The sequence below is a fragment of the Phalacrocorax carbo genome, chromosome 5, assembly GCF_963921805.1.
Source record: "Phalacrocorax carbo chromosome 5, bPhaCar2.1, whole genome shotgun sequence".
Taxonomy (NCBI): Eukaryota; Metazoa; Chordata; class Aves; order Suliformes; family Phalacrocoracidae; genus Phalacrocorax; species Phalacrocorax carbo.
In genome coordinates this window covers 13542241-13561394 of record NC_087517.1, presented here as the reverse complement: position 1 = coordinate 13561394, position 19154 = coordinate 13542241, and the positions used below count along the sequence as shown (strand labels likewise).

Genomic DNA, 19154 nt, shown 5'->3' with positions numbered 1-19154 from the left:
TGGCAAGCTAGCACCCACACAATCCCTGTTTTAGCTGTCTATCCTCCCTGTAGGACCAGCTGTTTCTACAGGAGCCCTTCTCTGGAGCACATACAAGTTGGAAAGAGACCCCACCAATAACTCTACACTTACAAAGGCACTGAGTGGTACAGAAAATATGAAAGACTCCCCTGAAGTACATGAATGATGAATTAAAGAGTTAATGAATCCTCAAGAAGCTTTACGTTTTCATACAGAAATCAGAGAGGGGAGGTTCACCAGTACATTTCTCTTGCCAAACCCACAGATGAAGATTAACTGAAAGCCTTCAGGGACAACAAACAGAACAATGTTACAGTGAGGCCAAGAGCTTGTTTCGCCATTTGTTCTCTGTATGTCAGCATGGTATGCAAGTGCTGCTGTGGGTAAGAGAAGAAATAGCCTTATTTCATTCCCTAAATTCATCTCAGACACATCCTGAAGTTTAAACGGTTCGTAGCACTCTTTTTTTGTCTTGGACCACTTCACTGCTTCCTCCATGGAAATCCCACCACCTGGGGAAACTCCACCGACGCGTTTCTTTGAGACTTGCTGCAGATATTTCCGTAAGTAGCATACTTTGATGTGTTCCTGTTCTTTCCGTGTTCCCTGGCTGGGCGTGCTCGAGCAGACAGAGCTCATGTGAGGAATGTTCGTGGGAACGGGCTGTTTTGAGGCAATCATACAAAATATCCATGAAAGAGCTTCAGAATGAGAGTTGCACAATTCTGCACACTGAACCTGTTTCTAAGATGTGTATTCATGCAGGTGAAAAACTCTGAAGTGTACAATGTAACCTGTGTGTCCCCTTGTGCATGCTTATCTTGCAGATCACTAATGCTGTCAAAGTACCTGAAATTGCTTGCAGAAACTACTTGCCATATAGTTCTGAAAAACAAATAAACCTAACAAAAACTCCTCTGTTCATAGGGGAAAAATTCAAAAGGCAGAAAATGAGAAAGTTACTACTACTTTTTGTGAATTAATCACCCATCTCCAGATCTGACAAAATAACTCAGGGAAGGCTGGAGTCTCTTTTTGCTCTATTTTCAACCAGTGTTGGAAGCAAAAGTGCCAGAAATCTCTGCAAAGCCTGTTCTGATGAGATTTTCAGCCAGTTTCATGAATCAAGTTGGTTTGGATTAACTGTGAATAAGCCCTTGGGCAGAACTAGCAAATCATGGGTTCATTGATCACAGACACTTCTGTGCATGGGGTCTGACCCAACACTCAATAAAGGCAATGAGAAACCCACTGGGACAGCTTATCTGATAGCTGTGGAGCCTCTTTGTAGTTCTCTCCAAGGTAGCTGGAGTCAGCTATTCCGAGATACTGGAAACTGGATGGGCGTGAATTTTGTTTATGGTCCATTCACCCAATTTGTGGGGGTTTGCATCAGGCCCAGGGACAAGCTCCCTCCACAGTACACTGCTCATTAAAAAAACTGGTGCAGCAGATGAAACCTAGTAGAATCCAGCTTGTAGTTTCTTCCTGCTGCTCTGATGCCTTGTTTCCTAGCAGTGATTAACAGGGACAGATGCCTACTTCTGGGATTGTTTAGCTGTGGAGACAGTTTCAGGGCTGTCCCTTGTGGCTGTCTCCACAGGTAACATGCTTTTTAAGTTATGCCCCTCTATTGATCCCCTGTCTGAACAATTTCCAGTGGTGCTTGCTCTGAGCCTAAAGGTGTCTACAATCAACCCCGTAACAATATTTGAGGAGAGCACTATTTTAAAAGGCTGGCTCTCCTGAAGCATGCTGTGTGTTTTAAATGTGACAGGCTACATGAGAGGACCTGAAACAGAGACATTTGAGAAAGCCTTTTAATCCTGGAGTCTGAGCCCAGCCATACTTTCTGACTTTGATTTGGGACTCAAACACACCCTTTTCACCTGGCATCCAAGCCTTGAATGGACCATGTCCCCTCTCCAATCTGGAGGAGTCCAGAAGTTTAAAAAAAAAAAAAAAAAAGATTTTACAGAAGCTTTTGCCTCAAAATGATTCCTCCAACATGGTAAGAATGACTGATTTTGTGAGATTTCATAATGGTGGAAATCTTGTGAGACTGTCCCCTACCTTGCTTTGAAATGCCATCCCCTGTGCATGGGTTCCTCCTGTGCGCCCAAATCCCAGCCTCAGTCTAAGCTAAGCAGAAAGTTGCAGCTGCTGCTTCAAAATATGGATAAAACCTTTCATACCCCTCTATCTTAAGGACAGTTCAAAAATAGATGGTAAAATGTCTACAGAATCAAGCATGGGAAGAACTCAATTTGAGATGAGGAAGAGTGTGAGTTAATGAGGTTTGAGTCTTCACCAAGTAATGATGGGGTAATGAGTTTAATGAGATACATCTGCAGAATGAGCTGAACTGTACTTTGGTGGTGATGGGACAGTTTAAAAAGCAGCATGTCCCACTAGCGTACTTGGGCAGTGTTACTGTGGGGGTTGGATTTACTGAATGCTCCCTGGGATGAAGTGTCAGCCTTATGGCATAGGGGTTAGTAGTTGTTTTTCAGGTTTGCGTATAGCACAACAGTGCTGTTGTAGTGTGATTGCAACATGCATAAGAGCTGCTTGCTCTCTAGCTGCTTCTTATCATCCTGCTGCCCTTCAGGTTGTATTTGCTGTGCTGCCCTTGAATACAAATACTGTGAGTTCTCATTAGAAGGGGAATCCTGAGGTCTTTGCTGGGGTTTTTAGCTTATGAGCACAACTGGACGATGTTTGAAGGACTGGTTTGTGTAATAAAGAAGGAGAGAATATAGGTTTCTAGGTTCCTCTTGTACTGCAGCTTGAAAACCTGTCCTTGCCTTGTAGTCCTTCTGAGGAATGAAAGAGTTAATGTATTCTCCAGAACCTTTATCATTCCTGCAGAATAACTGTTCTAAAGATGCCTGCCTTGGTATTACAATGTAATATGCTGCCTGACTAAGCCCTGAAAATCTGGTGTCTGGTAGATAAAAATAATTGATAATGATCATTTTGTTTGAAGCATTAAAATCTTCAGCAGAGCTGTTAGGACAACAGCTCAGCTGCTCAGAAAATGGCAAAGAAATTTTTTTTTTTGTCAAGTATCTGACTTTGCTTGCTATGCAAACTCCAGCTGAGGCTCCTGGGGGCCAGATTTTCTGGAGGTGGAAATCCAGTATTGAATGCCTGATAGGGCATCAGGGCTATCAATCCTGCTGGTGAGGCCGTGTGGAAAGGTAACATGCTCACTGAGAAGTAAAAGCACTGACTGAATGATCATTCAGAAGTTGTGGGCCCAGTTCTTGTTTCTGTAGCTGGTTTTCTGCACAGCCTTGGGATGGTTGCTTTTTCTCCTTGTCCTTATATCAGCTCAATTGCTGGACCAGTCTTGCAGTAGGTCAGAGAGAGTAGAAGGGGTCGGACCTCCTATCTGCTTCTTCAAGCAGTCTGGAGGGCCCCACAGCTAGCAGGGCTTCTGCCTGGAGTGACTTGAGTCAACCAAGAGCCAAGGCAGCAGGGCACTATGATCCCTGTCTCCGTATGGGCTGTCACTGTGCTCATAAGCAGCTGTAGCACTAAACTGTGCTCGTGGAGCCAGAGGTCATGCTGGAGATGGGACTTGCAGGGAGCATCCTCAAGGCACTGTTTTTCTTTCAGAGCTTGTCTTTTTGTAGTTGGATAGTCCTTGGTCACTTCTTCCCAGCCTGGTGGCAAAGCTACTTGGGCTGACAGCCCTCAATTTGGAGGCTGATGCAGGAAGACAGGTTGGAGTGAGCCTGTGTTTGAAGAGGTCTCTGCTGATTAGGGTCAGATGCTATTACCACAGGGGCAGTTAATTGAGGGGGTATCAATTGGCAGCAGTTCATCTCTCTCTGCTTTTCCTTTCCTATCTGTTATTTAAAAAAAATATTGAGAGGAAGGCTGCATTAACTTTACTTTTATCTTTAATTCTGTGACTGCAGTAAAAACCAGTATTTGAGAAGTCACTGAATACGGGACAGAATTGGTTCTGTAATAATAATAATAATAATAACTTGCTTTCCCTCTTTGAAAATAAATATACTCCTTAGCAGAAAGATTTACCCATTGCTGGCAGTCAATCAGCCAGGACAATTTGGGGCTCTGAGTACTTGATTAGAATAACTTTAAGGAAAATTGCCTTCCTGAATCAAGTAGGGATCCATTAACCTGATGAAACAGGGTTTGCTTATCTGAGAGGTTAAGGCTCAAAACACAGCCTGGGCTGCATTAGATGAGGCCTCTTTTAGAATGGCATAAAGATGGAAAGTAATAAAAACACCATCTGTCATGTCTAGTCAATCAGATCTGGTATAAGAGAGGAATTATTCCTCTGACTTTACTGTTAAAAGATCGTCTGTTTGTTAACAATGGCAAGTGTCAGGAATGTTGAAAACTGGTTTTATTGCCTCAAATTATTTCTAGCTGTCTTTATCTCAGAGGGAATGAATATTAATCTGAGTTTATACTGCAAAGAAATATTTCTAGATGAGTACAATGCAAAGGCATTCCATGTTGAGTCTCTTTAGTGATTTATTGTTAGAGGTAAAAGTGAATGAGAGAGGGATAAAATGTGCCATGTACACTTTGCTTCTGAGAGTGATTATTTCTATAAACTAATCTCTTGCAAGTTCCTGAGTACTCAGAGGTTCTTTGAAGTCAATTGAATATATAGCTCTCGAGTATCCCTCTGCATCTTAAAGGACTGGTGTGGCTAGTTCTTCTCGTGTAGCCTAGGCGTAGCTGGAGGTCATGGAAAAGGTGACTGCTTTTTTTTTTTTTTTTGGCACGGGTTTATTAAAGCTAATAAATGTTGACACTAATGGATTTCTCTGTCACAGAGTACCAGTGTGCTCTCCTCTGTTTACTAAGGGCTACTCAGGAGCACTTGGAGACTTCTAAAGGGTAAATGCCAAACAGCAAAGACATGCCAGCTGTGGGCACAGAAGGTGGAAGGAGTGGTGGAAAGCCAACACCAGCATATCACCAGCACTGTTGCTCATCAGCTGGCGTGGAAATGCCATCTGCCTTTGTCAGGCATCACAGATGAGACTGTGGTGGATATATTAACTGATGTGAATGGGCACATCTTCATCATCTAGTGACTCTTGTTGTAGCTGGTACATACCTATACTACTTCACAACCCACATGTAGCATTTCCATCTTGCAGCTGCTGAGCTTTATCCTGTTTGCCAGGCAGACATCCTCTCCAGAGAAATTGGCTTAAGAGAGCAAGTACTGGGGCTAGTGAAACCTCTGCTAGGTCTGGGCATCTTGCTTTGCTCAGGTACAGATGGGATTGGCTGCTAGTGAAGAATAAATATAAAGGACCAGATGAGGAGCTGATACGTCACCACAGGAAGGTTCTGGAAATCTGTGGAGGGTTTGTATCCTTATAGTGTACAAGGAACTGCTTAGAACTAGATTAGGAAAGCTGAAGGGCCTGGAGGCGAAGGTAGTGGCCTGAAGAGTGAATGTGGCTTAATTTGACTTCATTAAACCTCCTGCTGTTGTGTAGGATTCATGCTCTGAGCCTGTGTCTGCAATCACTCAAAATGCATGGGGCTGGCTCTGTTCCTAGTGAAGCCAGCAAGGCTCTGGTGGCCTGCAGGTGCAGAAAGAGCAACCTATGCCATTGCCTGCTGCTTGGGCATGTGCCGTGCTGCTGCCCTGCGTGGTCAGCACTGCTCTATAGCTCCTGGGTGGCCACAACCTGGAAAACACCAGAGGTGGTTTTGATGTGCCCATGGGAAAAACATTTCTGTGTTCAGGGTTGCTGTTTGCACAAGTGAAGCAGAACGTTTGCAGGTATGTGATGCAGGATTTGGCTGTTGTGTGATGGGTACAGCCCCAGGCAAGATCGCAGGAGAAAGGAGACAGGTTAGAGCAAATGTGTGATCCACTATTCGATCATAGCCAGAAAATGTGCTCCAGTTAAACTGCTGAGACAGTTCTTGGAGAAAGACATGTTGAGCAGAGGGAAGTTAACATGTGCTGTGGGGTGGCTTGTGGGAAAGGCTGAGGCCCCCTTGTCCCACTGATGTCAGGTGGATCAGAGGCTACTCAGCTCCTAGGAAAAGTGGACCTCTTTGGGGGAGTTAGCATAAGGAGGAAAAGTCACAGATAAATTCTTCATCCTATGCAAGTATAACCTTTCTCCCTGCCAAACTCAGAGGGGATTTTCCACCAGTGCCAGGGGAGAGCAGACTGCCCTGGGCACAGGATGGTCAGGACAAAATTAATTGTGCCACAATGTGTCACGATCCCTGGAGACACAAAGGCTGTATGTTTAGAGCAACCTTTTAAAAAAAAAGCAAAAATGGTCTCTAATTTTGTGCCTGTCCCTGAAGGAACTGATGCAGGGAAAACCCACATGACTGCGCTTCCTGCTGGAGCTGGTGAGAGCTACTCGCGCTCACTGTGTTAACAGATTGATCCCTGTGGTTGCTGCAGGGGGAGGCTAAAAAGAATGGATGGCACTGCAAGCTCGTTATGAAAATGCAGGGAACCAGAGTTAATGAATCTTGGATGATACCCTGATCTGCCTGGCCCTTGGTGTGGCAATGGATGGAGCTGGCTGGGGAGGGTCTGATTAACATCTCGGTGGAAATGACAGTCCCTAGAATGCAGAAGGTTGTCTCATATCTGTCTGTGCTTCCATCTGGGAGAGGTCACTGTCAGAGAGCTGAGATCTCTCTGGATTAGATCTGCATTTTTTTTTATCAGAACAGAAGTATTTTTGGGATTTGCATGTTCTCTGTCCCTGGCAGCTTGCCCTGATGAAACACTGATTACACAATTGTAATCCAATGTAAGCTGTAGTCAAAAAATCAGCTGTGTGCTGGGATATGGTGAGAATACCCTCTCTGTGATGGCAAAGATTTGAATCTGTGCAGTGCATTATGTCTCCTGACATCGGGAAGCTTGCAAAGAATAAAAAAATGAGGCTGTTTACTGTGGGTGCATGGAAAAAATCAGAACAACTGTAATTAATGCCTTCCCTGAGATTCTCCTAATCCTGTAGTAGATTAATGAATGAAAACGTTTGCCCCAGATGTACAGGCAATCAGTGCTGCTTGACTCTTACGGCCGGTAGAGTTAAGGCTAGGAAACTTGAAACATGCGCTCAAGGTGCCTGACCAGTGGTGTAGTCGGAACTGAACATCTGGGTCCTGCTGTCACATCCTGTAGCTGTGCCACGTCCTTCACTACCCGATAGAACCCCCCTGCCAGTGCCGGGCATCCCTGTGAGCTGGCTATGAGGAATAGTTACAGGATTCCTGCTTTCTCATTACCAGCTGCCTCTCACCAAAGGATAGGCTAGCAGTGGGTAAAAGCAGCTTTTTACTCCAGAGCTGAGTGGGAGAGGGTGCAGGACTCACCAGCAGAAAGGGGATGCTGGCCAGCTGAAGGGTCAGTGCAAAAAAGGAATTCCCAAGGCAGTATCGGTCCCAGAGGCTGGAATTCAGCACAGAGAGGAAGGCAGTGCACCCAAGGGATGACTGAGAGACTGGATGCAATGGTCTTTCAGCGTTTCTCCAGATCCAAGGCTGCTGCAAGCTGTGATGTCTTCAGTAGCTGAACTGTCCTTCAGAGCCTGTGGTAGAATAAATCAGTAGCTGTTTTTTCTTTGCTGCGATAATAATGCAGGCAGGGAAGCTTAATGGATAGACTGCTGGGCTGGCATGCAAGAGGTTTCAGCAGAGTCTGCCTTCATCAGGATGGTTTTTCCTTCTTTTGCTCATCTCTGAAAAGGAGATACTGAAATCTGCTTGGTGAAATGCGCCAAGACCTTCTGCTCAAAGCTACTATGTAAGATCCTGCTTCTGATACCACCAGGGAGAAAATGTTCTTGGTACACTAAATGGTCCTGAAGTGCTTTTCCAAAATCCTGCCATACCACATCCATCTTTCTTCCAGCTGCGGGGACCTCCTCCCTTCTCACTCTATGAAGGGGACAACTCAGCCTCAGCCCCAGGCAAGTGGACTGGGTAAACCTTCAGATTTTCCTGTTTCCAGGCTCTCTGTTATTCAGAGGTTTTGGGCAGAGAGCCTGAGTTATGCCTGAGCCAGACAGCTGTGGCGTTGGGTGTCTGAGGGACTAGCACCCACTGTTTGTTAGGGGCGTAAAAACGATGTTCAGAATTGATCACCTGCACCCTTGCAAGTCAAACGGTGGTGATTAGTTTATTAGAAACTGAGCTTGCATTCCCTTGCACACTTCTCTTGGATCTCCTTTTCTTGATTCTTTTTTTTCCAGAGCACTCTCTGTTGTTGACTGCACATACCTGTGTGAACAGTGAAACAGGCTATTGTTTTAACTAAGGACTGTCTCTAAGAAGCAGACAACATTCCTGAAATACTTTAAATCACTATAAAGGGGAAGCAAAGGGCAAAACATAGAAACATCCCAGGGGCTGGACGTGTTCCCATGGTCCAGGTTGCCTGGGGCACCTGGATATCCACTTCTCTAGGTCTTGAACTTACTAAAACCAGTCAGGTCTGAGTCAGGGCACAGTACGTTATCCCATAGCATCAAGTACAACTTAGAACTGGAAGGGAAAATAGCTGGAAAGGAATTTGAGAAGTCACTTACCCTGTCTCCTTACTGACAGACTGAATAGTTAGATTATTCTTGATTTCCTATGCAATATATAGCTTCTTTTCCTATGCAATATATAGCTTCTGTGGTATTCGCTTACTGTTAATCAGTGGTCTGTTCCAAAACGCCACAAGTCTTATTCTGGAGCTGACTTCCAATTTTTTGCAGTGATTTTATGACACTTCCATCCTGAGAGCCTAGAACCTAATTTACATTTGTGGTTATATTTTGTTTGTGCTGCGTTTTCTTCATTTCCTGCCTCGGCTGATCAGCTCTATCTTTCCCTGTGTTTTGCTTGGACATTCCCTCCAATGAAGGAAAAATCTTAATTCTTCCGTGCTATGACAGTCTCTTAAACAGTTCTTTGGAAAGAAAAGCTGTTTCCTGGTGTGTTTTTTTCCTCCCCTAATCTTCTAACAGAATTCACAAGCATTACCAAGTAAAGCTTTTTATTCTTCCCAACAACTATTCTCCCTCCAGCTTTTCTTCTGTATTGCATTGTCTGACCTGTAGAGCTCATACTTCTTTTCTGCTTGTTTTTTCACAGTGCTTGCCCAGAGTCTCATACTGCTAGCTTTGCCATGCTGTGCTTTGTACTTATCTATGGTATATCTTATTATAATATGGCTAATGCTCCTTGGATCCTGATCATACATCCTACATTCTGGATTTAAATCTTTCTTACCTGCTATTTTTACTCTAATATATCTTGTGTGAATAGCCTGCTCTTTTTTAGCCATAATTATAGTTTTGCTTCAATCCTCCTTTCACAAGCTACTCAAAATTTACCATCGTCTTTTTATGAGTTGTTTGTGCTGTTCTTCCTTTTACTTCAGCCTGTGCATTCCTTGTTGGTCTATCAAATGACTCAACACATGTAGGAATTTATTCCTCATTTCATTTTGAAATTTGATCTGTGATCGGCTCGGGCTGCTTGCTATTACAGAGCTATTTTACAGTAGCTATTGCTGCATGTTTCTCTTCACTGTAAAGTTAGGATGTCTTTTAGTGTTTCCCTAGTGCATCTTTCTACTCCTACCCATTTCCCTTGGGTCAACTCTTGTTCAGCTAATAGACTTCATTAGGAACTATGTATCTATCTGTTTGTAGACTTGACTATATTTCGTGTATTGAGGAGATGATGAGAGTTATGGGGCCATGAAGCACATGGGACTGGGATTTCAGTGCAGTGAAGTGGGGAAGGATGCAGGTGGCTTCAGGGCCATGATACGTGGTAATGGAAACCCTGTTTTGCTCTACTGCTGAACATATAGAATTTCACTGTGAACCACTTCTGTGTCTGCAGAAAATACCTGGGCATTTCACCTGCAGAGGAGATGCCTTAGAGCCTCTCTGAAAGGAAGTCACAGCAGTTTAGGGGAGGGTATGGGGGGAAAGCAGGAAGAAACAAACAGCAGAAGTGCAGTAGCAAAAATGTTGATCCTCCTTTAGGCAGCTCATGGCTTTAAAATGAAAAAGGGTCTGGGAGGACAGCGTGTCAGTGTTATCTCTGCATTCCTGTGTGACACCTGCAGAACCAGGAACTGAAGCCAGTCTGTCAAAAGGTGATGAAACTCTATGTCCTGACAACCTTAACTACTAAAACGTGTATAGTTAAGACCAGCTCTGTAGCTGGTGTACAGCGTCAAGTTTGGATTTATGGCCAGCTGTAGATCCTGTTTAGTCACAGGTCCAGTCCCTGTTCTCATCCAGAAGTAGCAATTTTATTGAAAGATAGTGTAGCTGCAGTGCAAAGTGATTGATCGTGAACATCCATGAAAGATGCCATGCAGCCTTAGAGGCTGTATTCAAGGAGAAAGGCAGATTCCCTATGACATCTGGGAGCTGAGCAGAAATTACTTCAGTTTGACTTCAAGATCAAAAATAAAATGAAAGTTTAACTGTTTTATTGGTGACCAAAGGACTGCTGTTGTGAGGTGAAACATTAACAACAGGGTGAGAGCGAGCCAGGATTGCTCAACGAGGTCCATCTTCAGGTGCAACAGAGCTGGAGTCGTCCAATGCACAGGAAGCAGAAGGCATGGCAGAGGGGGATGACATGCTGCAGGCTGCAAAGGACGTCCAAGCTGGTGAGAGAATTTTTTAAAGACTATTTCTTGCTAATCATAGAAGAAACCGAAGGCAAAAAGGCACCAGGAGGGATGAGAAGTTTCTCTGATTGTTTCAGGTTGACCAGTGACCAGATGACAGGCTCTTAAATACAAATTAGGTGCTTGAGATTGTTAGTGGTATTAATCTAAATACCTTTACCATTTTGAGTCTATAAGGACTGGTGAATAGAGCAGAGGTGCAGGTCTGAGGACTTCTGGCATATTTTCCTGGTTGTTCAAGTGATTTGATAAATCATTTTCTTAAATTACTTTGAAGTTTGAGAGAAGACTGCAGGCAATGGAAACAAGTCTTGATCCATCTAAGTCAGTTAAGCCATGCTCTTTCCTGTAATCAAAGAATTGGAGAAAATAAGCCAGAGGAGACCTGGAGGGGTTATCTTGTCCATCCAGGGCCAGGTCATTAAGCCCAAAGTGTTGCTGACACACCTTCATCTAGCTTCTTATAACCTTATCTTGGAGAGAGAGAAAGAGGAGAGAAACACAAATATGGCCCTTTGGCTATAGAAGTTTGGCCAGTGTATATGAATTCAAAATAAGACTCATTATTAAGAGCCCAGTGTGGCTGAGCTGAAAATCAAGAAGGGATTGTACCACAAGATGGATGCAGATAAAAATGAAGTGATCAGTCGAGTATAAACAGATTAATGTGCATGGTACTGCAGCAGGAAGCAGTGAGAATCTGAGGACTGTAAATGCAAAGGGAAAATGCAGATTATTTTCCTGTGGATTTGGGAACTAGAAAAAATTAAATGAAGAACTGAAAGACAGAAAAATGTATTCATGGGAACTTCTGGCTATGCAAGGCATCTGCTAGCTGAACATTACATTTAAGCATGAATCATCCTGCAGATTCCCCACTTGCATAAAGGATAACTCAGAAATGAAGAAATTTTACAGAAAGCAGTCCTTGCTTTCCTGCTTACCAGTTGAAGTTGTTTAGCATATGATTTTCGTAGAAATTCAGGAGAGCACCTCATCTGTCTGTCTGTTCTGGGACAGGACCCGATATTTAGCCAGATATATGTTCTTATATAACAGACACTAGGGATTGCCTGAACCTTGCAATCCCAGCCATGCCACATCTGATTCAGATTTTACCTGTTCTTGCAGAAAGGGAATTTGGCCAAAAGAAGCCCCGAATCTTCTTTACTGAAAATAAAGCCAGTTATTTTTCTCATCTTATCCTCAATAAAAATGGAGAATGGTTGGTCTCTGTGGCTGTTTTTCCTGCCAATGGGTAGGTTTTGGGCACAAACATGAGCAGCACGTTGGCTGTGCTGATGTTCCCTTTGCTCATGGAAAAGCTGAGGACGTGTGTGTTCCATGCCCTCCTAATCTGATGGAAAAAACATTGATAGCTACTTTGAGAGAGATTTCCCAGTTGCTCACTATATGGGTATTTCATCTGGACCCTCTTTTCCTTGTGAGACGTTAGAGATGCTAGAGTTAGGATATGTCACATCCACAGCTGCTCTAGCTGTTACACCACTGACCCTGTCATCAAAGAATAAACCAGCCTTGTCCAAGAGCATTTTTACAATCCAAAATTGATGTTTTGTAATCCTCATTCTTTTGGTGCTTAGAAGGGATTATCTGATCAAGTATCTATCTGGCCATGGAGGAACGTGCCTAGCTTGTCCTAACCTGCCTTTTCAAAGGCAGTGGAGATGCCTGTCCTGCTTCTGTCCTTCACAAGGGAAGTGGTTCAAAAACTACCTTCAGCACTTGAAGGTGAACTTCATCAGGCTCTAATGATTTGAGCAAATTTGGCATATCCAAATATTCTTTAAGCTGTTTTTGTCTCATTTCACCCATATTCCTACTGGTTCATTTTAATGGTGTTATGTATCTTGTTGCAATTTAGGTTTTTTAGTGAAGACAAACAAAAAGGACACAACTACTCTGGCTTCTCTGGATAAGCTTTTGTTTGCTCGTTTTCTAGTTTAAATAACAGACTTTCATCTTCCTTCCTTTTTCTCCAATATTGACAGCATTTCTAACACCTTTTCTTATTGCCTTTTGTGTCCCCCTGCTAGCTGTAATTCATTTTGTGCCTTAGCTTTGCAGCCTCTATCGGTCTATGCTTGATCTATTTGTTTATCCTTGTCTTCAGAAATGCCACCTTATTTCCATTTGTGGTACAATTCCTTCCTGATTTTCAGCCCAGCTGCACAGGTCTCCTTCTATCGAGTCTTATTCTGAATTCATTTGTATCTGAGGTACTTGCAGATTTATTCTCTTTAACTTGTTCTTGCTGTTTGCCACAACTTACCTTTTATTACCAGATATTTGAATTCCTTTTCTCCCTTTCTGTCTCAGAAAACCTTCTGGCAGCTAACAGCCTAAACATTTCTGCAGTGTATTTGACAAGTAATATGTTAAACCCACAGATTGATATGGTTTTTCATGCTGGTATTAAAAAAAATCATTTAGCTTATGTGACGCACGCGGCCATGTACACACTCAGGAAATAGCTGCAGGATGCTGAAAGTACTAAGGCATCACACTGCAGCAGTGTGGGAGCCCTGCACAAGGGATGGTGAAACCTTTTGTGTCTTCCTTTTGTATTACTCCTTTAATAACTTTGCTGCTGTGTTTGCTCTGCTCACCTCTGCAAGGCAGAATACAACAGGCTTCTACTGGGAGTTGTCTAGAGATACTTAGGGCAGTAAGAGATACCACCAGAGGGCTCAAAAAGTATTTCTGCTGCCTTGAACACAGGGTCAGACTTGCAGGACTCAAGAGTATGTGCTGACTTGGAGTGCAGGAGACAGGACCAATGTGCGCAAGTCTGTTCCTTGCACGGCCCCCAAAGTTGGGGGTGCTTTTGAGTCACTCTTGCCCATATAATGGGCTTGACAAACCCGAGCTCCCTGGAGGCTGTTTGTGGCACCTGCGAAGTGTGACCCAGGTGAAAAGCAAGGTTGTGAGGGTGTGCAAATAACTGGGAAGGCTGAAGATGAGGAGCCGGTCTGTGGAAGTATATAGAGGAGGTATCAAACTGTTGCTTTGCCACTGCTGTAGAAGAAAAAAGGAATAAGAAAAGGGTAGACCTTCCTGGCCTCATCTGCAGTTTGGCCCATGTTTAGCTGCTCAGTTAGCAGGAGTGAAACAGGATCCCTGGGGATCTTCACTGGAAGCAAAGGGAGTGCACATGGGTCAACATTGAGAGTAATTATGCTTCCTCCATGCATTCTCTCACATCTATGTCCCTAATCTACATGTTCTCCATGTCTTGTTAGCAATAACTGAAGCCAAATTAAGGATCTATGGTGTAAGCAAAGGTCTCTTTCCTGGTTTGTCAACTGCAAACTTGGTTCCTGTGGTACCCAAGCACTAGCAGCAACTCTGTACTGGAGCTAGGGATGAGTTTATGGAGACTCCTTGTACCAGTTGCAGATTCTGGATGTGGTCTGTACTTTTACTGGTAAGAGAAGGGAGAAATATTTGGGAAAATGCTTTGGACATTTGCCTTTTAAAGAAGCCAAATGTAAGGGGATGAAAACAACACCTGTGCTGAGAATACTGCAGAGCCAGAGCCACTGAGGATGGTTTATGGAAAGGCTGTGAATTTTACTCTGTAATTGAAACTGGCACTGGAATAATACTGATGAAGAGTTCCTCTCTTCCTGTGGGAAGGGTATGGAAGGATGGACAGCAGGGTGCTTGCAGGGAGCTGAGCCACATAGCTGCAGGGGCTCCCAGCACAGCGTAGGATGCATTTGCCACATAGGGAGCCCCAAGGTGGCCTTTTGGATAACAGGAAGCAGAGAAGGGGTTTGGGGCTGCTCCTGGGTGCTGGCTGTCCCACTGAAAATGGTAAGGTCATTCAAGGGCATTGGTGCAGGAATGAACCTTGGGTTGCTTCACTCCTGGGATACCAAAGAAATAATTTAACATAGTGCAGGTGTCTGTGACATCCAGTGTCAGAGGGTTTGGTGTAATGAGTGTTTTAGTAGTTATGATTTGGGATGGGTGTGTGGCTTTTCAGTGGAATGAGATCCCTGCAGAATAAAACTGTCATTGCCAAATCAGGAGGGAGATGCACGCTCTGCCTAAATCTGCAGGAGTATCTGGGACCTGGGATTTTTATTCAGCTCACATCTGTTCAGCATACAGTGCTGGGCTGGGCTGGTGCACGTACAATAACTGGGGGCATGCCAAACAAAAGGGAGGTCTGTGCCACAAAGTGCTGACAGCTCCAACCTGTGAATGATTTAGGCTGCACTCCCTGACCCTTCTTGAACTCTGGAGTTGTCTTTCCTGGTAGCCTCTCCCCTTTTTTTCTTGGTAGCCTCTCCCCTTTCTGCCCTGGCTGCACAAATGTGCTCAATTAGGGTTAACTCAAACTGAATCAAACTTCATGCCTGAGGCTGGAAATCTTCCCAGTCAACTCACCACAGCCACATAGCATGGTGGGAGACAAGGCAAGAGGGGAGATGAACGCTTTTCAGAGAAATGAATCCAAGGAAACTTTGTTCGCTTTTATTTCTGCAGGAGATGATCCCCCCAAAGGAGATTTCCCTGTTCAGAAAAAATCCCCGGTGAGTGTTACAGCTGGTTTCCTTTTCTTTGCTTTCTGCTCAGCTTGCTCTAAACATTGCAAGATCTCTCTGTTCTTTCCTCTGTTGTGCTCTGGCTAGGGACAAACACCCTTTCTTGCGGAGGGTTGAAATAAGCATTAACAACTCAAGGCAAAAATCCTTCCACTAACCCGATTAAGTTAGAAAGGGCAGCTTAAAGAGAAAAAATCAACTGTCCAAATATTTGGGGAAAAGCGTAAGTGTTTTGATTGCAGCCTTTTTTCTGAATGCTACTTTCCTTGTGGGAAAGGGCTTACTTCTGTGAAGTGGAGGGGGTGTCATGTGTGGGAGGAGGGAGCTGAGCTGTGCATTTGCTTCATTTGATGAAACCCACCAGGAAAGGGTTTCCAGATGCTACAGAGCAGAAGGAAGGACAGGAATTGAGCACGGGCCGCTGATGTGAGTTACAGAGCCTAACTGTAGTTCCAGAGCCTCAGGTTTACATCTTTGTCTCTGATTTAAAGCCAGATTCAGGTGAATATTTTGTTGCTTTGCAGATTTGATGTTTTCAGGCTAATTCTAGTTGAGTGCTTGACCCCCTAAAAACTGTACATTGTATTGACTTCAGGGAGAAGAGGGCTTGAATTGCACCTGCTTTGACTTGCAGGACAATATGGTAATACTTGCTCTTAAAGCTCACAGTCATTTCATTAGCAAGCCAACTATTTAACTTGCAATTTTAAGTACTGTGCAGACATTAACTATTGGATATCCAGAGCTCCTGTGAAATATTAATCTTAGTCCCATTTTGCAGCTAGTCAGCAAGGAGAGGTGAAAACAAACGTCTCCTGTAGCCAGCACTTTAAATGACCTTTCTTTTTTCCAAAGACACAGACTATCAGCTTCCACAATATCTTTAAGAGCTCCGTAATCCCACAGATCCCAGGCTTACAGTAGTAGCTAAGCACAGCATACTATCTGTAGGCTCATGAATCCAGGCTTAGCCTCTGCTTTTGCTGGGGCTGTCTTCTGAGCAAGGTCCTGCTTTGCGAAAGCGAGGAAACTGGATCTGGCTCCCTGCATGGATGAAAGCTGCCCACTTTTGGATGTCCAGGCAGGCCACAGGCAGGTCAGTGATACAGTGGAGAGAATACATGAGGTTTTCTGTGCGTGCCAATGCCTTCTCATGACATACAAGCCAGATGGAAGTACCCCTGCTTGTAAGTTGTTGCTCTGTGTATGTGAGCGCTTGCTCAGGCACCTGGGGGAGGTTTAGCTGAGAAGTCACGGTCTCCCGCTTTCCTTTCCTTGCTACTCATCTGTAGGAGGTGCCCATCCCTGAGCAGGAGTGGCTGAAATAAGCCACTGCCAGGTTTTCTGTCACTGCAGGTTGCAGTGTGACATGTGATGCCTTAAACCGCTGCAGCTAAATCCAGCAGGGCTTGTGCATTGAGTGTGGAGGAGTGAGTTCAGGCAGCAGGGTTCCCAACACCTGGCCATCTGGGTTTGAATGGCCACACTCTGTGTCTCCATTAAATGTTATTAAATCTCAGAAGTACTGATAGCGAGGTCTGTGAAGGAGAGGAAGAAAAATATCCCTGTTACACAGTTTTACTTACAAGAAAACGCCTCCAAGCACCCACAGGAAACATAATTTGCCTCTTATGGCTTTTCTTTATTATGAAAAACTTGTTGGAGAAAGGTATTCTGTGTGTGCATATGTCTGTGTGCATTTACAGCTTATATATGCTACCATTTTTAGGCTAGTCTAAAAGCAGGAGGCCCCAGTGCGGTTTCCAAGGGAGCCCACTCTGTCTTACAAGCCATATGCTGAGCATGATGGTTTCAGAGTAAATAATAGATGAAATGGATAATTACATATTTACTATAGTAAAGCAAAGAGGCCAAGGGTTTCTTAATAAAAAGGCAGCCTATAAATAGCAAAAGAAAAATATATCTAAAAAAGGACAAAAGTATTTGTCTTTATAGATGCTGGGTTAAGTAATGGAAAGTGTTGTTTGTGTTTTGCTTTTTTTTGTGGGTGTTTTTTTTTTTTTTTGCAGACAGCCAGTCTCTTCTCTTTTGTTGCTCTTGTATAAAGTTAAGCAAGACAGCATCATTAAGATAGACTCTTCTAAACTTGATGCTATTGCTTTAGGAATCCAAATAAGCTCAGGTCTCTTGGTGGTGAAGTAAACCTGAATAAACACATCTATTTTGGTGTTTGTATTTGCATTTGGGACTCTGGGAAGAAATACAGGAATTCACATGCATTTCTGTGCCTTGTGTCAGAAATAATGAAGAGTTCATTTCACTTCACTGGCCCATACCATGTCTGTTTAAAACAATAAATAGAAATGCAACTGTTAATATCACACTCCCCCCTGCCCCATCCCTCACCAAGTGCATGGCCAGACCCTCTCTCCCACTAATTGGTAGAGGCCAGGCAGTGCTGTGAAAACCTGCTTTCCCTGTTGCAAGGCAATGGAGCTAAGCAGCTGGAAGCTGCTTAGCTCAGACTGCAGTAGGGTAGCAAGAGGGCCGGAGGCCCATGCAAGGTTATGCTAAGACTCATCTGTTTAAACACCTTGTATTTCACTTGGAAACTGCTGATTTTAGCTGGAGTAAATTCAGATTTGGTGAAAGACTGGCTATGCTCAGACAGGTTTGATAGTCCCATCACTGTTTTGTTTAAAAAATTGAATTATCCGTAGCTATGCCAATGTTCTGGGAATACGAAATGGATGCTGTGCCTGAGGGAGTGCAGGGCACAGGGCTGATGCTCCGCTTCAGTGAATGCGGTGGTACAGTTCAGTGCAAGTGAGGTGCAGACATTGAGGGCAGTTGTTGCAGGGGAGGAAGGAGCTTCAGGGAGAATCAGACAGCAGCTCCCTAGGGTCTACCAACTGCTGAAGCAACTTCTGGTACTAGGAGAGGAAGCAGTTTGGGGCCAGGGTAGTAGCTTTATGTGAAGTGTAGGAGAAAAGGCGTCCAAAGGCATTTTTGCACCTCAGTGGGTTTTTGCATTGCAGCAGAGAGGTGGAAGGACCCTTCCATTGGAGTTCCTGGGGCTGCAAGCATGGTGTGTTGCTGACAGCCCACAAATCCCCATGGTGGTCCTTACTGGGCCCGTGTCAGCCAGGCTGATTCACTGGGAAACACTAACCAAAGCAAGATAGGTGTGGGGTCCCCTCCCTCCTTTGAGTACAACCCATAGGCCAGTCAAGTGGGCACCTGTTTTTTGGACTGGACTCTTCTCCACCCACAGGCACTATGGGGATATGTTGCTGGGGTGAAGGCTTTCACAGAGCTGATATGTTCTCATTTGTCTCCTGCAGAAACTCTGTGGCTCCAACTACCCCCTAAGCATTGCCTTCATTGTGGTGAATGAATTCTGCGAGCGCTTCTCCTACTATGGCATGAAAGGTACGTTGCCTGTGTCTGTGAAGCGACTTTCCCATCCTTGGGTTTCTGTACACACTGGTCTAGTGTTCCAGGGCTATCCTGTATGTGGTCTCAGCTGTCTCTCAAAGTCAATTAGTATTTCCGGATGCAGGTATGAACATTGTGCCCTAACATTGATGCTACACCTGCTCTGAGCAGAAGCTGGGACCAGAGAGCTCCAAATGTATCTTCCAGTCAAAATTTTAATATGATTCTTTGTCTCAAACCTGGTTTTCCAGTGTGTTACGCCTTTCAAAGTTGTGTGAAATAAGCATATTTGGGAATTGAATCATACAGGCACCTAATCTGCAAATAGAAAATGTGCATAAACAGAACTACAGGTTACAGTAAGCTAGAAAATACATTTTCCAGCTAAACATAAATTTTTATGAGCAAAGAACACCTGATAGTCATAGATCTCATTTTAGCTTTCCCTGTGTCAGGGA

General features: G+C 44.1%; 1 protein-coding gene across 4 annotated transcripts in view; it reads left to right on the top strand.

The window, feature by feature from the left end:
- The first annotated feature begins 286 nt into the window (after positions 1-286).
- Positions 287-19154, top strand: part of SLC15A2 (solute carrier family 15 member 2) — a 56157-nt gene continuing 37289 nt past the window's right edge. The window contains exons 1-5 of one of the 4 annotated variants that reach the window (XM_064451227.1): positions 287-404; positions 479-584; positions 10607-10699; positions 15239-15285; positions 18603-18690. In XM_064451227.1, coding sequence (XP_064307297.1) covers positions 387-404; positions 479-584; positions 10607-10699; positions 15239-15285; positions 18603-18690 — 352 coding nt within the window. In that variant the 5' untranslated portion in view covers positions 287-386. Of the gene's footprint in view, positions 405-478; positions 585-10531; positions 10700-15044; positions 15286-18602; positions 18691-19154 lie in introns of those variants that run through there. The other 3 variants (XM_064451228.1, XM_064451229.1, XM_009514030.2) reach the window with 3 other exon arrangements.